A 19,462-nucleotide genomic window follows, 5' to 3' on the forward strand; every position below is an offset into this window, starting at 1 on the left:
CTGTTAGAAGACGACACGAAGCGGTGGAAGTCGCGAGAGTAACGGAGAACACGAAAAGATGCGATCGACGTGTGGTGTCTGCACGCTTCGTCGATTCCCTTCGAGCGTTTCCACCTCGAGAAGAAGTCGTCCGGATGTTACGTCACGTTTGACCCGCTCGGCTCGTTGCTTCGACTCTGAGAGCGATAGAGTGGCCCACACCGATCCTTTTCGCGGCTCTTACTCGTGGAAGCTGCGTTTCTCCTTTCCTCCTCCGTCTCCTCCACGTTTTACTCGTTATCCGCGCTTCGTTTCAACCTTTCCTCGGTTCTTTCAATATTTATAGACTGCGATCGTTTGTCTTTCGACGAGCAAATTCATTTTCGATAAGAGAATTTGAATTTTCTGATCGTACGGTATCTGGTGTTTCAGAATTTTTTAACCAAACTCGATCGATTCATTCCAATGGAAGTAAAAGTGAGAGAAACACGCGCTTATCGTCAACGTATCCACGTATATTACATGTTTTCGTTAGAAAATTGTGCGAAGAAAAAATGGCACCCTGAAATTTGACAATGAAATTCCTAGCGGATATTATCCTATTTCGGGCAGTAAATTACTCGAATGGCTAAAAAATGAAAGTAGTTTCTTAATCGGCATCGGCATTCTTAATCGGTTATGATTCATCGCGTTTACAATGGCCCGTAAAAAGAGTGTGAAATTTTAAACTGTCCTTGGATCAGCCTTTTGTTCTTTGTCCTTGATCGTTTTATTTAACGAACGTTAACGTACAGCTTTCGATCGATTTGCAGAAGGAATAAATTTATCGCCATAAACAACAACGAATCGTTCAACGTTGACGTTTCGCTCGATCCTTGTGGTTTCTCTGCGCGCCTTTCGATAATAGAAATACCTAGCTAGCTACTCTCCTAAGCTGTTCTCTCTATCCGTAAGATAAAAATTAAAACGTTAAAGCGTTACACTGATTAAAACTATTAGTTCGAGTTAGTACTTAAGTGCATGATGCTATATATACAGTTAAAGAGGGAAAGGCTAATCGATTTAAGTTTCACGCGCGCGAGAAACTATCCGGATAACGCTGTTTCTTAGACCAACAGTTTCGAATCACGTTTAGTCCCCTAACCTCTGAACCGTTTCTTCTATTGTGATTGTTAGATAGGACGCTTACTCGTTAGCACCCTTTGTTTGTTTGACCTAACAGTCGATAAAAGCTCTCGCGTTCTAATCCGTACGGGCACGTTTAATCGTCGAGTCGAATGCTACGAAACGAAATCGTATCGTATTACCCGATTCTATGAATCGTCGAAAAAACAAAAAAAAACAAAAAGAAAAAAAAATAGTCGAACAAAGGAGATGAAAGATTTGCGTTTGAACGATATGCACGCGAGAAGAGGTCGTATCGGCAAACAGAAAGATGCAATTACGGATCCTTGGTAATCTCGTACTCTGTTAATCCGACCGTAAGAACATTGGAAATGGCGATCGCAAAATTTTACAGAGCTTATCGTCCTGGATGACGTGTCTCGTACTCGTGTATGGCTGTCCATACATATGTAAATAGATACGGAATAAACGGAACGTTATAATAACAATGAGCAATAGAGAGAGAGTAGGTGGTGGAGGGGAGGGGGGCAAAAATGGCAGGGTCTGGTAAATGTGTGTAGCGAAAGACAAAGGGGGGCAGTGTGACGCATGGTTTGCGGCACGAGGGAACACTACTATTTCCCCTAACGCGTCGAGAATGTCGAACGCTAATCCACTAACAGCGGATGGACGAAAGTCGCCTGAATATTGCGCATATCAATATGCATGAGCTACGCTAGTCACCCGAGTACGTGGGCTTCTTCTGTTCCGGTCGTCTTCTGCCCCACAAGTCGACTTTCCGACGTTCGCGTACTCTCCGTGTCCTTCAAAATTCAAACTCCGAATAATCCATATCGTTTACGTTGGAAATTCTAATCCAAGTGGAAAGAAGGTACGCGATAATGTTTCGAGTAAATGTTTTTCGAGGGTTCGTGTATCGTACATATAGTTTTATGTACATATGTACTCATATGGTTGACCGTTATATCCTTACGGTAGAAACAAAAATATTTTGGCAACTTTTTGCTTAACCGTTTTAACCGAAAGAATTATTCGAAAGAATAACATTAAAATTTAATGAACGATATGGAACCCAATCCTTACATGAGAATCCAATTGTGGCCCTCCATACTATAATATCTATAATACGAGTAACGCGCACATTGGCGAACATCTTTCGCGTCTCTACAATTTCTCTTTCAAAGTAGAAAACGGTATTTTCAGAAAATAATACGGTTGAAAAGGCGTAGTCGAAAATCACGAATGCAGGATCACGGTATTTATCGTGTCCGTCGGTGAGTCGAACGGATGAAAATTCGGAGATTTTTTGAAAAGTCAAAAAATTTAGTTTAAAAATTGAAAGATCGAACGACTTCGCGGATCCTGGCACGCTACGTACCAGATCGGTATCTTCGCAAGCGAGAGCGTCAGACGGCAAGCATGTTGGCCGGAGGAGACGAGGGGGTTTTCCGTGCGATGACCGAGACCGAAGGGTGGGGGTTGCGAAAGGACCAATCAAGCCTTGAGCCTGACGAGGGTGGCGTGAGTCATCGGCAACGGTCTGGTGGCGACATCCGGTGGTCGGCAGTCTGCCAGTCGGTCGCGAAACGCCACGCCCGCTGTTTCAAATCTGCGAGAAAATTCCTTTCTTGTCTGTGTGTACTTTGATACACGGTACCCTCGTACGGATCGTCTTGTGAACGCGAGGGAAACCGGCCGGAGTCTGCGCACCCGAACGAACAAATCAGCGGTCACAAGAATAATTTTTCCAGCTGATCGGAAGCCGACTCCTCGTCGAGTGGTGTTCTGTGGCGGCTACTTGCTCGAGCCCTCGTTTCCCTGTGTCGACATATATATATAATATACAGTGAGTTTATGTATTTGTATCGAACAAGTTTATCGTTTACGAAAAGAAATTTCGCGATGTGTGTGGCTCGAGAAATCTAGTGTTATTCGAAGCGGAATCTCGAGCCGGTGTCCTCAGGCTCAGGAACCACAGTGGAACTACGTTTATCGCAATGAAATTTTATTTAGTGCCCAATTAGCTTTCGGATGTTAGGTTGCCCCGTTTTCACCTCGTGCCGTTGCAACAGTTCAACCGCTTCGCGGTTTCTTTTACTAGACTACGGATGTTTCTGCATTCGCAATACGTTAAAATATGTCAAATATGAAAATGTAATATGTAAACAATGCAGGAATACACCAAAATATACAAACAATATGCGAAATATCCAACAAGTGTATTGAAAATACTATAAGCTATGAGTCTTGTTTTAAGCGTTAACCTTCGTTAATTAATTACTTCTATCGGCTAAAATAAATGTACAATTTACATGTATTTATAGTTCGTAGTACGTTGCATGATAATAATAGGGTTCACATCCACAGTCTACTTATTACCTTGATACATAAAAACAAATGTATCGCGCGGAGTATCGCTTAAAATTAAAAAACATGTTTTAACAAAATAATTAGATAAGCATAAAACAACGTACTTATGTACTATATTCGGGATCAGGATTCGCTGGGCGATCCGAACGTTAAATAAACTCTTGCCGATTAAATTAATACTTATCTGAACGTATTAGTATCAGTACGGTCTCCTGCTTTCTGAATTTCAATCATAAATCTCGAAGAGATTCTTCTGCAAACCTTTGAGATCGAAATGAATTCGAAATGAAACGTTTGTTCGTATTCTCGTTTTTATAACCACGTTCTCGTCATTAGCAAAAATACGTGAAAACTAAAATACGAGGAGCGGCATCGTGATTAAGAAGCGAATATTGCGCATATTATTACGTGATTTAATTCCAATTGCTCGTTTAGGGTTAGCGAAGGTTACAGTTATAACAAGTAAAATAATACGTGATAAGTCGATCAAGGTACTAAGTTTTTGCAAGATATGTTTACCGGATTTGTATAAACACGTACGGTCTAACGACGTCTCGCGATGTGTAAGTAGAGTTGCGAAAGTCGATGATAGCGTCTTATGAAACATTTACGAAATTCGCGGATTAACTCGCTCGAGGCGGGATCAGCGTGCAACAGGAAGTAAAATCGACACTCCGAAGGTGGCCGCGAATTTTCCTCGGTCGGTAACTCTAGGTGCATACTCCGCAGACCACAGGGCGATAATAGACGTCGTGCTTAATTGCATTTTATGCTGTCGTAAAATACTACGATACGTGAAAGCGGAGCAAATGCGGTAAGCCGCAGGTCTCTGTAACGTAACACCACCGTGTACCGGGACCGAAGCTGAGACAAAAATTTGACCGCTGCGCCACACTGCCACGCTATACCGCGTTCTTTTAAAAGTCGATCGCAGACTTTCAGTTCTCGAAGAACGATGGCTCTGTGTCTCGAGGGGAACGTTTCGATGTAAAAATTGCCGATATTGCGAATCGTGTCCTTTCGATTAATATTCCTGCGCTTTTATTTACTAAAATAATCTTTGAGGAGTATTCACGCGAAAATTGTCCGATTCGTCCGATAAAAAAAAAAAAAAGAAAAAACGCTACAAATTTAGATTACGAAGGATCCAGGAATTTCACGAGACGAGAACGAACGAGAGAACGTTTGACCCGACTTTATTGCCGGAATTAACAGGAAAGCGTAACACAACGCCGCATCGCATTCCGGCCGCGACTAACAGGAAAGAAAACGGGTCCGCGCATTTTTATGAAAATGCATGCACGTAGCGCGGCTTTGCGGCATGTAGCAACCACGAGGAGATGCAAGTTTTTTATTTCATTCGTTAAAACAACTCTTTTCTTTTCGATACAGCCAACAACTTCATTTCCAACGTTAAAACGTTACGTGTAACTAGACTGCGATATTTATGGGATCTATATTTTATCTTTTGTCTGGTTTCCCTTTCGAATGGTAAGCAGTACGCGTAGACGATATTTCATTATAGACTCCCGAAACCTAAAAGCCATCGATTAAATTGAAAAAGATAAGAATTTCCACATAGCTGCTACATATTCGATTCGTTGACCGTTCTCTTCTTTAAACTACTTTCTATTTCACGCTGATTTTCTAAACGATGAATTTTCCTTCTTTACGCGTCGACGATATGCAGACGAATAATACGGAATAGATGGTTGGACGTTTACGTGGAAAAATAAGTCTTTCGTTTGAGATCTGATTCTTAAGAAGATTGAGGTTAAAACCTTGTCGAAACCTCGTCACTCGCTGATTCCCGATTGGATACGAGTGACATGATTATTTCGCTTGTGTTTTATGGATTTGCGGTGTATTTGATATGGAATCAAAGAAATCGACGATTCTGTATAGTCATCGAATTATCGTATATTGGGATGGAATCGCGGTGTTTTAAAGCAGCGATTCGAAGCGTACGAAGCGTTCAGCGCGACGATAATCAATTTGTTCGCAATGTGTCATCTCGTTATCTCTCTCGCTGTGTCATGGTTGAGACTCAATTTTTAACACAGAATATGCATTGTAAATCATAAAGTGGTAATCGTTTAAACGGCGCCTTCAACGCGCAAAAAGGGCGCTGTAAGCGTTTATCCACCGAGCCACTGTCTTCGTTCACTCTCGGACCAATTGCTGGCATAATTTGATATATACCGCGTTATATATACGTTGCAGATGATTTTACATATACGATATTCTTTTTAGAAGCTCGGTCTATAAATTACGTAACACGAAACACACACGTCTATCCGAAATAAAAGCGCAGAGCTGCAGATGTTTTAGAGTTGCGCGGAACTAGGTTAAGTAAATTCAAGACAGTATTTAAAGTGCAGGACATAAAGTGTTCGAAACCGTTGACGATACGGTGTAGCTGGAAGTTTGACACCGGCCATTACAGCGAACGGGGATAAAGCGATCATTCAGCGCTACGAATGCACGCGGGCCTTGCTCTTGTCACCAGAGATGGATTTATTTAAGAAAGGCAAAAATATACGTGTTAGCTTTATAATAAAGCGTTCTTTCACGAGAGTCTTGTATCGAACGTCGCGCTTTTAAAACGGAATCATTACTTCGACGTAAGCACATTGAAAAACGTTCGTGGCTGTCCAAATCATTAACTACAATCGCACGTGCTAAACAAATGATTTAACAGACGCTCGGAATACGATCATATACGTCGCCGGAGTAACCATCCTACGTTTTTACGTTTCTACGTCGAAACCTATTTTCATGGAACGCGATAGAACTGTGACTCAAAAATATTTTCCCTTTTTCCCTTCGAGTACGCGAGTAAATCGACGGGCGAAAATTCTCACGTGTTCTGTTTCAAGCAGATAAGAATATCGCGTATAGTAAAATTTTCATGAAAAGATGGCGAGAAAAGCTAGCGATACCGACGGTCAGGGCCGTTGAGCATTGGTTCAACGATCGTTCCGCGAGCGGAGCTTGATTTATGCGCGCATCACCTATATAATTCATATTGCTTAGATACGGTAATAGTTCGAAGGCAGCAAAGCCTCGTAGAAGAGAGTTTCGCTTGCGATCGCCAGTGAATTGGCCCGCTTTCTTTTTATTCCTTGATTATAATTATATCTGTAATTATAGATAAGCACAATACAATTAAATTCTAATTATCGATACCTTCCACGCGTATGCAACGGATGGGTGGTACTTTCGTCGAGAAATATTTTCCACGTTATTGGAAATTCGGTGAACACGTACATATTCCGATTTCGTTCATTTTTTAGTATATCGTCAAGGTCATTTCCGTGAGCAGCGTTGCGAGGATTTTAGCGGAGAGGCGACGCCATTCTCGAAGAAGTTACTGTCAAAAAAAGTTTGCACAAAAATACCTAAACTAGCTTGAAGATTAGCTCAAAGTTAGATTCGGCGTTCGTCAGGTTAGACTCTTCTCGGAAGAGGCTCCGCTCACGCTTTTATTTATCGACGCGTATTACCGTGTCGATAAGTAAACGATCGATGTTTACGCTTTTGTGTAGACCTTTTTCTGATACTAACTTTTTCGTAAACAGTGCTGCCAACTAAAACCTCCGTAGGGGTCTGTTCAACGTGGCGATAGCTCGACGACGTATGAAAAAACTATCGGTTCCCTTTTTGCGAATATTTATCAAACTCGACTGTTTCATCCGTGATGATTTAATAATTTTTCGAAATATCGGCGATCGAGGAATTATGTTCGAGCCGTTTCTCTGGCTGATCCCGAATTATATGCCGTCTTTCGTGCGAAACAAACTAAAAGTACGTAATTGCCGCGAGCGGTCTCGGATTATCGATCGGTCGAATGTCCATCCGAAACGATGGAATACAAACACAGCGCCAACCGTCTGTCACGCCCGTTTTTTAAGGGGTCCGATCGATAATAGTTTGCTCGACGCAACCTACGAATTTCCGTCGAAATTCGACGGCATTCGCAAGCGTTCGATTTATAGCAAGCGTGAAAGATATTTCTGGGACCGTCGTTCTGATCGCAAGACCGATAACCCGGTCGTATTCTAATTTGTCGCAGCTTGCGCGTTTTATAATACAAAACTTTTGTCGACAAAAGCTTGACGGGAAGCTATAGATAGGTGTTCATTTGACAGTGCCTATGTAAAACTGTCGCGTTTAGCTCTCCAGAGTTTTTTCGCAAAAATTAAAACCATCGACAGTGACTATCCGATCCGATAATGAACGACTCGGATAGTCGTTATCGATACGGCGTCAAATGGATATCTAAACACGCTTATTGCCGAACGTTCGTCGAATTCTTTCGATTACTCGCAAAAAAAGTACGATACGCGCTTTTCAACGAGTTCCTCTTAGAAATAACGCAGATTAGATGTGAACGAATTTTTGTTAAGGAATTCGTAGAATATGACTCGACTTTCCTTCTGTTCCAAGACTTTGCAGAAACATATCGCGAGGAAGTTATGTACAAATAATATAGAATAAAGGGAACTGGTGTTAACACAACCGTCTATTGTCTAACCGCTGTTGCATTACCGTGGCACACGTAATCCAATATTTCCGTGTAATTTAAACTCTTCTCGTGCGTGGAGTACATGGCACGACGAAGAGGTAACTTCTCATCGGGATGTTGGTAGCACGTTCTCTCGTTGCAGGGAGTTTTATTCGCGTTTCCGTCCTTTTACCGGAAAGTCTAGAATTTAGACCACTCTTGCTAATTTGACATTTTTGACAAACGTTTATTACTCGTGATATGTAAATACAATAGCACGGTGATTCGGCTTAATCGGCGTTGTACCGATGATAAATTCGACGTGATAAATTCGATCGTTCCATAATTATTTGCTCATCGATAATTCTACGCATCCCCTTGGCTTCTACGCACCGGTTCTTGATGCTTCGATCTACGAGCGAGACGCGTCCTTTTCATTCGCAGAGAACGGCGATCGACTTGGTAAATCGATTCCGACTGCGCGTTACGGATACTTCGATCACAGACTCGTCCGCCTATGTAACGATATTCTGGAAAACGAGCCGTTCATCGACAAATGGCCGTTGAATAATCTACGAATGTATGAATTTCTGTCACGCCTCGCACATCCATAAAGAAAGAAACGCTTGCGAACGTGTCAGCTCGTTTTAACGGAGATTAGATCGTGTCAAGTGTGACTCTACGTCGCTCGCTTATCGCGATACTTGGACGTGGAAATGTCTCTTTGCGTGTTTCTAACGAGAAACGTTCGTGATAATATAAAGTTCGTAAAGAAGGAGAAAGTAGAGGGAAGAAAAAAGACGAACGACTCCCGAGCCACGCCGAAGCTCGGGTTCGTTTCTTCCTGATCCATTAGACGCAAAGTCTAAATTACTTTCGATGTTCGAAAGAAAGTGGGAGAGGAAATGCTGGTAGCGGTAACGCGGAGAAGCGAGAACGAAGAAGTACGGTGGAAAAGCAGAGGGAAGAATTAACGACGGCAAAAGGGGTGACGGCGAATCGCAGTGAATTCACCGACGTGAACAAAAGCCCGAAATCGAGCTAGAGACGAATCGGTAGAGGGAAAATAGAAGAAACAAGTTGGGGTAAAGGAAAGGGTAGAAAGGAAACCTACGCAGTCGTGGCGCACGGGTCAACGTACTTGGATTCAGGGACGCGGATTTAGCGGGATATGCTTTTACGACTATACCGAGTGATCCGTCAGAACCGCATCATTTCCGCTATATTTTAGGATAAATTTTAGATTTGAGTTTCGATCGTATATTTAAGTATCGACCGACGCGACACCTCGATTCCAAGATACGTACGTCCAATTTAGTTTCTCCGATAGATTTAGATAGATTTAGACCCAAATTATTGGGTTGGCAATACCACCTAATGACAAAATCCCCAATCGCTTAGTTGCCAACCCAACAGATAGCGCTAACGGCATTGAAAGCATTGTACATACAAATATGTTTCTACCTCTTGTTCCATGTTTTTTTCTTATGCGCAAAAGGTTACTTTTCCTTTTGTTCGACACGACGAAGCATTTTGTTTCGCGAAAATTGCCTCGTGCGAACGAGTATCTATCGTCGTTTAGCGTTTTTTATCTATCGCATCTCCAGCGTTGCGTGTGCTATGTTACATCATGCGGTAGACCGGCGGTATAATAATTACAATTACGTAATTTTTCGTTGGCGCGTTTCGGACCATACGAGTCATAGTTGTCGTCGTAGGTGATTCACCTGTCATAAATAGCTGTCGTATTACAAATAAAAAAAAAAGACGGATAAAAATAGCCGATATTATTCATAACATCGAAGCTATAAACGATGCACAATATACGCTTTAATCGGAATTTTTAGTTGTGGCGTGCTATTTCGGTGAAAGATTTGTTGTTACAAGTGAGATGAGTAATTAACGATTTATTTAGTACGCTAATAACAAACGGTAGTGAATACGCGGTGATCACGATACGAGTCAGGCGACTCGAAAAACTTTCGATCCTTGAACGATTCACCCAAAACTTTCCGGCTTCTTAAATCATATCGCGCTCCCGTGGCTGTCAGATTTCACACGCGCGCGTGCACACATACACACAAGCACGATGCATTCTTACCACGCGCAGCCCACGTGGCACCATGCGTTCTAATCCGTCGCTGGATCTCGCTCCAGTCTATCGCAGAGACAAAAAGACTACCAGACGAAGGAATGTGGATCTGATTGGTTATTTTTCATAGACTCGACGATCATAAAGATAAGCACGCGCATTGGCCGAAAGCGTCGCATACAGCGACAGCGAGCGATAGAGAACGCTACGTATACAAATACATCCCTTGCCCCTGTAGCTTCCCGTTCAACATCTTCCCAGCTCTGTACAGTACTTTTGTCGCTACAAACTGTACCTCGAATCGATCTGCATCCGTTACCCCGATGCTTCGTTACGAACCGTGTTTCGTTATCATTTGAAACAGAATTGAAACTAAATCGATAACCGAAATATTAATGCGACGTTTAAACGAGGCGGACCAAGGCGAAGGAAGGAAACATGGAAAGGAGGAAACTCGCGTATCGCGACATATGTATGTAGAAATTTAATTACGAACGAAATTACGATAAGCTTTGTTAAACGCTAGAAAAGGAAAATATATGAAAGATCAGAAACTCTTCGTGTTATAAATCGATAATCCCCCTGCTCTCGTACGCATTCGAACAAATCGCGTTAGACTGTCATCCGTTGAAAAATGACCGTAATTGCCGGATGAATAGCAATTGTGATAAGTCACGGTCTTGCTTGATCGTGGCTCGTAAACCAGCAAGAAATACAAAACGTTTAACGACGATTCCACCTCTGTTCCGATATCGGAATTACACGCGTAATTACGAAATTAACGTTACTCTATTTATTTAATCGGCACAGTTTCGCTGGTAATGAGTAATTAAAATAAATAATTAAAATAAATAGTAGAACTGGATAAATAAATAATCGAGCTAACGAATAGGTATTCTTTTCATGTTGCAGACGGATTTAGACGCGCGTATCAGGTCCTGGTGCAGTGGGCGAAGCACGCAGGTTCGGAGGACAACATTACCGTGGTTGTGGTCTTGTTAACCCCAGCCAGCGCGATCGCAGCCAGACCCCTATACGCCCATCCGTACCATCGTTTGCAAGTGAATGATATACTCGAAAAAATGAATTCGAAGGATAAGCCGCTTTTCCTGGACATCGACGATGCGCATAACGCGATCAATTCAAATATCCTGAAACAAGCGATGATTTCTCAAGAGTCGCGCAATCACGACGATGCTGGCATTCTTGCGGCTAGCAATGGAAAGCACGAAAACGGCGACGCGGATTACGATTATTCCGACTTGGGTCCCGAAACTGACGTAGACGCGGTTGACGACGTCGCTACGATGCCCGTTAAAAATCTTTCCTACGAATTTTACGATGACAGCGACTCCGCTCACGACGAAAACCAACCTGGCAAAGACCTGAACGTTCTGGACAACATGGACGTGGACGAATCGATGAACGCCAATTTGAACGCCAATACCGACGTTACGCACGAACCGATCGCAGGTAATAACTTACACGACGATGACGAAGACGACGACGACGACGACGACGACGACGACGACGATGACGACAATGACAACGACAACGATAACGACGACAACGACGACAATGATCGCGATCACGTCCACGATAATAACGACAATGACGTTCCCGATGAGATCGCGTTATCCAAGGCCCAGGTGCTGGACGAAAGTCCTAAAATTATGCACGAGGTAATTCACGAGAAAATGAATAACCAGGTTTGCGAACTACTCGGTGAAGGTATAGGCGATGAAGAAACGAGAGTGAAAAACGACGAGCAAGTGGATGACGCGCAGGATGTCGTTGACGAGGCTGGCCCCGTGGACTATGACGATTCTCCGCCCTCGCCGCAGGCTAACAGTAAGTGTGAATTACAAAGTAAATCGCGTTTCTATAAACGACGACCTACTTCTTCTTGGATCGCGAGATGCGTCTTACTATTTGGCAAGTTCATTTTCTTGAGTTTCGTATCGGTCTATGATTTTTCCAGCTTTTGAGGCGAATTAAGGCCAGGTATCTTTGTTTCGTATCTCGAATTAAGTTTTTTTTCCTGCTGAGAGTCGTAATTCGTCTTCTTTTCTATCGTAAACACATCGAAAATTCGAGTTACGCAGGATACGTATCGCGTGGTACGTAAACGGTGCAACGAAAATAGAGGTCCTCCGCCTCGTGAAAAATATTTTTCGTTTGTGATTTATCCGTTAAACGAGAAAAAGTTTATCATCGAGATTATATTTGTTTCGAACTGTAAAGTTTGACGATTCGTTTTACGCGAAGAACGGATTAATTCGAATTAATTTTCATAGATGACGAACAAAATATTTTTAACGTAATATCAGGATCGAAAGGTGGAGATATTTTTTTTATACTTTACCTTTTATATATGATGTCTATTGGCTTGAAACAGATTTTCTCCGATTTATATCAAAGGCGTATTATACGCACATCGAGCGACAACAGACGGAAAGAATTCAATTTTTGCAATCCGTGTAAAAGACTGATGCGAATATAATCGATAATTTTAAGATATCAACAGCTATGCAATGATAATTAGAAAATGAGATCTATCGCGCGTGAACGAGTTAAAAGGAAAAGAAAGGCATAGGTTTATTTTGTACGAGAAAGATAGCCGTTTAACAACGCCTTTTCTCGTAACGCTTTTCGTCCTATGTATTTTACCATATTCCTTTTGCGCTGGAACGCTGGATTTTGGTGATTCCAAGAAACCGGTTAGAAAGAGGATCGAGATACCGTCGTTGCGCGAAACTCGCATTATTTTACGCACTAACGAACGTTTCGAGAAGGTATTTAAATTCCAACTATTTAAATTACTATCTAAATTTGAAATAAGTATTTTAGAAGAGCTTTCATCGGGCTACGCTACACGCAAGTGTCTATCGTTAGATCGCAACGGATAATGTGAAATTCTTTTTCACAGTTGCGACACGAAGAAGAAATTGCTAGCAGTATAAATTATTTAAGCACGATACGTAAAAATTAAGCTAACAGATTTAAGTTCTAACAGACGAAAACAAGGTTACACACGATGGAATAATAACTTGAAGCCGTGAATTGGTGGTGAATTTGAATTGATGGTACAAGTTCACCAACCGCACGTTTTCAGAAGAACAAACATTTTGTACAGCTTCTTTAATTCTCTAATTAATTGTTCTTGCTCTCGGTAGTCGATAAGTTGTGGTAAAAAGCGTCAAAAATGTGTTACGATGTAAGATGTAACTTTTAACTTAAAGTTAGCATTAAAAACAATTTCTTCGATCATTTTCCTAAACCGTGCGACGTTCTTCGCAAAACCTCTTTACCCTCGCGATGCAGATTTTGCGCGCAATCGTATACGACTTATCATAATCGTGTTTCCTAATCGTAATTCCGCGTTTCGTGCATTTTCTAAAAGATAATAGTCTAGATGAATATTACAGGAAGCCTTTCGAACGATAGAAACTGTCGTTTTCTCGCTATCATCTTCCGAGTTTCAAATTTGGTCAGACCGGATTTGGACGAATTGTCCGATATTAGACCTGTTCAGCTCGTAAATACAAACGTGAAACGTGGGACGCTGGAGAGCTGTTACGCGTTCTTTCTATCGCCTAGGAACCCGGCCCACTTTCCGCTGCACTTCGGCTTTCACCACCTTGTGCCAGTCACTGCGTTTCCTGCACTGATTGTCATCCGCCTCGCAAAAATTGCCAGCCTTCTTCCAACTCTACGGAGTCTTCCTTATCCCTTCCGTTCCCTTCATCGAACAGGCATCGTTTATATCCTCGACTTTTGTCATTTATCTTCGAAATATTTAGCATTGTTTGACATTTGTACGGAAGGGTGGTCAGTCTGAAAAAGTACAACGTAACATTTACGATACATCAGTCTAATTACTCTTAATTACTCTCCTAAGTAATCGCCTAAACTCTTGTTTCAAAAAATATCACACTTTGAAACGTTATAAAATGTAAGTGTACGATAATAAATTGATGCATAGACGATAAGAAGTAATTTCCTCTCGATCGTAGCAAGTTTTCCCTCGTAAATAAATTCGGCTTTTCATCGCCGAATTGAATAGGAAGAAACGTTAACTTCCTAACTGCAAACGGCTGAGCCTACGAACATCGTGATTCTAAAATATTCGCCATAAGTTGAACGATATACAGGGTGGTTGGTAACTGGTGGTACAAGCGGAAAGGGGGTGACTCTACGCGAAAAAAGAAGTCGAAGATATAGAATAAACATTTTTCGTTCGAGGCTTTGTTTTCGAGAAAATCGACTTTGAATTTGCGCTCGGTACGCGTCCACTTTATCGCGTCTCGTTATAACGGATCTCACTGCAACATTTTCAGCAATTTTTGTAATAATAAACTTTACGATTACTTCGTATTATTTCATTATGTATTCTTAATTTTCCGTTACGGCAAAAACAAACTTAAACTGCGATAATATCCATCGAGACAACGATCTACAGTGAGATCCGTTATAACGAGACGCGATAAAACGCACGCGCACCGAGCGAAAATTCAAAGTGGATTTTCTCGAAAACAAAGCCTCGAACGAAAAATTTGTATTCTATATTTTCGGCTTCTTTTTTCGCGTAGAATCACCCCCTTTCCGCTTGTGCCACCAGTTACCAACCACCCTGTATAAAAAGATACACATTTATTGTAAAACGAGTACGCAAGATGAACGGTGGATAAAATAATTAAAAAGACGATATTCGGTTGAAGAAGCTGATGAAAATCCTGCGTTGATGTAAGCGTTAAACGCTTGCTGTGTATTCGCTAAGATTCGGATCGACCAGTTCAGTAACGATATTAATGACCGTCGTTTTATAAGAAAAACCTGACCAAATAAAATAACAAATACATATCTAGAAGGTGAGAGAAGAATGGGAGGGAAGAAGAGATGGAGTTGGTAATACGAAGTAATAAGTCTCGCGATGAAATACAGGATGCATCTGGAATCTGGGCTATATTAATACGCAAATGGAAAGAACATTGATATTTTACTTTTATTTTTTCTTACAAGGTACACGGTTATTCGGAGGGGTGTTTCGTTTAACTGGAAATGGTGGAATATCTCTCGAGGGATCGAAGTTACAAAAAGATTTATTCCTTCAAAAGTTGTTTGGTATATGGGCATCGGATAGTGTAAATAATTTTTTCGTATGTACAGTAGTGGAGAAGATATCAAAGTTGAGATAGTTTCTTTTTTTTTATGAAACCTTGTATTTTTCTATTCGTAATATGGTGACGTTTGTTCGGGTGAATACAACGACCTGTCGCACGATATTATTCCGTGTAGCGGAATGTCATAAATTAGATCCAAAGATGAACGTAAATTGGTAGCCGAACCCTGCGTGACTGCATCTAATTCCATCGAATTACGTCACATAAGATTCAACTTCGGATCTAATTTACGACATTACGTGGTACGGTGTCGTGATTTAATATCTCCTCCACTACTAAAAATATTATTTACACTTCCTAATGTCCTCCTATGTACCAAACAACTTTTGTACTAACGATTCCTTTGTAACGACGATCCTGCAGATATTTCATCGTTTGCGGTTAAACGAAACACTCTGTACATATGATGAATATTTCGAGTTGGATGTTCATCGATGTTAAATTAATGTTACGTTTAAGCGTTAATACAATTCAGACGTATCCTGTGTACAGAATTTTACATACGGACACGTTTAAGGGGAGCGTAAGGTTGAATATTTTCGTTCATGAGCAATAGGAAAGCGTTACCGACTGTTTTCTTCGAAGTACAGTATGATATTAAAAAAGGAGAACCGTCATGACACTTACGTGCCAAAGAAGCCACGTATGCCGTTCATGTATGCGCGCAGTTATTCACTATACCACGCCCCTCTTTTTCTATCTGTCTAAATTTATCTGAGCATGCATTCGCAAGGTCGTTTTACTCCTACTATGTCGTCGGTGAATTTTCTTAATATTTAATTCGAGTTGTAAGAAAATTAATTATACTTTTACAACGGCTATGATAATTAGAAACTTTGTTAAGGACATACGGCTTTATTTATTGAAAATCGATATCCTAGGCGGAATATTAATATATAATTTCTTGATGTGATAAATATAGAGATATAATTAGTTATATTTATACAGTTCCCAAATTTCTTTACAATTGAATCGTTATGGAAATAGACACTTGCTTGATACGTAAAAATTTATAATATCTCTTCTTTTATTCGTTTTCTGTTTTTATCCCACCCTTCTCTTTTAGGGGCTCAAATAAAATTCATTCGAAGAATACAGTTTTTATATCGTTCAAACGTCGTATAAATCTCTGAGATTATTACCAATAACTATGATAATTACACGCGCGCAAAATTCACAGTGTCAAATTTACCGCCAAACGGTCGAAGTATCTGGAATCGTCGTGAATACGTGCGATTGGATAGGAGAGTCGTGATACATTTGGATTGGCGCACGAGTATGCGGGCATCGACCAATGGCACGCCATGCCGCGTGGGTCGACTGGAGGGGGTTCCGGCAGTTGGACTCGAGCCCCGGACGATTGCGAATGTGCGACTTCTTTCATCCTGCTTGAGTTGTTTTCGTCGTGTAAAATCACTTGAATTAGTGTATAGTGCGTTTTGATAATAAATTAATCGATTATTTCTTCTGAGATCGACGCAAAACTTCTATAAAGTTTCGTGTAGTATTCAGAAGCAGACGGTGCCAGTGAAAGAGCGTTCTCTAAGGTATGTACGTTAATCACGTCCACCATGAACCGTTTACGGAGAATTTAAATTTGGAACGGATGCCGGCCGGCGTTCAATCTGCCGGTTGATTTCGTACGATACGTAGGATTTCGTAGCCAATTTTCCAAATTTTCCAAATGTTACTCGTTATATCGATTCGTTGGTAAAATCCTTAGTTTGTTTCATTGTTGTTCTACAAAAGGCCGACCATCGTCGTCATGGGCTTGGCTGGATTTCTTAGAATTAAATTCAAAGGTTGATGCATAGCCAAGAAATGGTGAGGTAGTAGATTCTTTCCGTTCGCCTTCACGCGGTGGAAGTTGAATTTCTAATAGCTTTTTTTCTTTCTTTTCTATCGATTCGGAGAGCATACGACATATAAAGTTGTTTTATTGATATCTGAAGATTGAACATTTGTAGCGGCGTGCATTTCAAAAATGAGTGGTAAAATGAAGAATTTGTTTGCTCCTTGGCGACATAATCCACACAACGTAAATGTACATATAGCTGAAACGTAGTCGCGTTCCATGGACACACTGTGACGTTAGCAAAATGGTGCAATTCAAAAATCACGTACGATACGTTTTATAACCTGGATCGAATTTAACAATTTTATGCGATGATTTATTGAAAAAGAATAGTCTTATTTTGAACGTATCTATACTTTCTTTCTAAGTATTTGATATAATTTTAAAATTTATTTAAATGTTTCGAATTTCTTCAAATGCATTTATAGAAATGAATATAGAACATAGAGATTTGAGCTGATATACTACGTTTCTTCGATTAACCAATTATCTTATTAAGTTAATATCATTGAAATTATTACCTATCGCAATTAATAGATTCGTGTTTATGTAATATTTATACTTATATTTCATTGGTTTCATTTTGATAATACTATATACATAACAGAATTCTTACAAGTTCCAACTGTTTAACTTGTTAAGCCCATTATAGAATAATTTAGGAAAATATGTTACATCATTAAAAATTAGATCAAAGTTGAACAATATTTGCAGCAAAGAATTTTCAGAAAATTCATTATCCGTACGAATCTTTTTCAATTACTCGAGATGTTTTAAATATAATCTAATTTTAATATATAAAAAATATAACAATAAAAAAGAAATCGACTCCGGTTAAATGCACTATTTTACCAATTTCGACCAATAAAAACGATATTTCATTATCTTTGTGTATACTATTCGGTACATCGAAACATGCATAATTTATATGTACGAAAATAATATCTATATCATGAAAGTATGGCGGTGAATTTGCAATGCAGGATGCACCGTTTAATTTTTTATCAGTTTACCCGTATTGGTCACAATCAACGATACATTAGCCTTTCAGAATTTTCAAACTATCATTTGGATACGGGTTTCCACCATCTGCTTTATTTACAAAGCGAATAATTTTTATGAAACAAAAAGGCTGGTCAAAGTTATTGAAGAATATAGAATTTTGATATAAGAAAGCAATTTTAAGAATCTTAATTCCGCGAGTGCGTTTATTAAAATTTTATTTGATTGACATGCAACATTTTTTCCAATATTCATGTATTTTTTGATAACGTCTAGGAGTAGAATCCCAATATGCCAGTTTACAGTTTTGATTGCTACTTGTGTATGTATGTAGTTCAGTTATAAATCTAACCTAAAACAGGTCTGTCTAAAATCTGACCCAATCTTAAACCTAACCTCATTTACCTACAACCTCGATTGGGTGATATTTAATGTTCTGCGAATGTGTACGTCCACGTCGAGTGGACAGTATAGCGTAACTATACTGTCAACTAAACTCACTGATGCTTTTCTTTTCTTTTTTTTTTATAATACTCTACTAGTCAAATATTATCAGAAAATTTAGAGATCATTTAAAAATTATTCTTGCTCTAAAGCAAAATTTAATCTTTCATTTTGTAGATTCGTTGTCGCATAATTTAATATTTATTTTTGTAGATGATATTAGAAAAATGAATTTTCATTATTTTCTATAAATTCATAAATAAACTAAATAGATATTATTTATTTTAGTATAATATAGATCTGTGATATAAGAAAAGACCTTGGTATAAATGTTTTAATGTATTATACATATAATTTGGGAATTATCAAAAAACTGATAGCATGATCTACGAATATAAAGAAAACCTTAGATAAAAAAAGAAACGTAAATTATAATTCTGAATAATATTCTCTTTTCTAAGATGTTATACCGTGTGAACAGAGTGAGTCGCATTACCGTAAAAGAAATATAAATATAAATAATATGTTAATACAAACATTAATATTTATTCCGAGATGGTTAATTACCTTGACGATGATGGATTAAATTCGCATATTATGTTTTGAACGTCATACGTGTTACGTATATCTTTAATCGATTAATGCCTTACGAAAAAATACCTATAAATATTAACAGATAATTATTGTACTGTATGTCTCGTATGACTCACAATAGGAGATATCATGGTATACAATAAATTATATCGTGAACATCCTTTTATCTAATATCGATAAAAGCGAAAACTCTTCTGCATTTTTGCACCGTGTCTTTCTATTTTTTAAATCGATCAATGTTAAACACTCTACGAGTAATTGTACTCCAATGGTAATAGAATATACGTACCATGTTAAAAATTTGCGCGTCG

At 39.6% G+C, this 19,462-nt stretch overlaps 1 protein-coding gene across 2 annotated transcripts in view; it reads left to right on the forward strand.

Annotated features, from left to right (window-relative positions):
* The window catches only part of LOC100750135 (kinesin-related protein 4), a 63,694-nt gene that overhangs the window by 32,353 nt on the left and 11,879 nt on the right, over window positions 1–19,462 (forward strand). For both annotated transcript variants that reach the window (XM_033324306.1, XM_024371826.2), the window contains exon 8: window positions 10,986–11,924. In XM_033324306.1, the coding sequence (XP_033180197.1) occupies window positions 10,986–11,924 (939 nt within the window). The remainder of the gene's footprint in view (window positions 1–10,985; window positions 11,925–19,462) is intronic.

Source organism: Bombus impatiens, unplaced genomic scaffold (assembly GCF_000188095.3).
Source record: "Bombus impatiens unplaced genomic scaffold, BIMP_2.2 scf_0051, whole genome shotgun sequence".
In the NCBI taxonomy this organism is placed as follows: domain Eukaryota; kingdom Metazoa; phylum Arthropoda; class Insecta; order Hymenoptera; family Apidae; genus Bombus; species Bombus impatiens.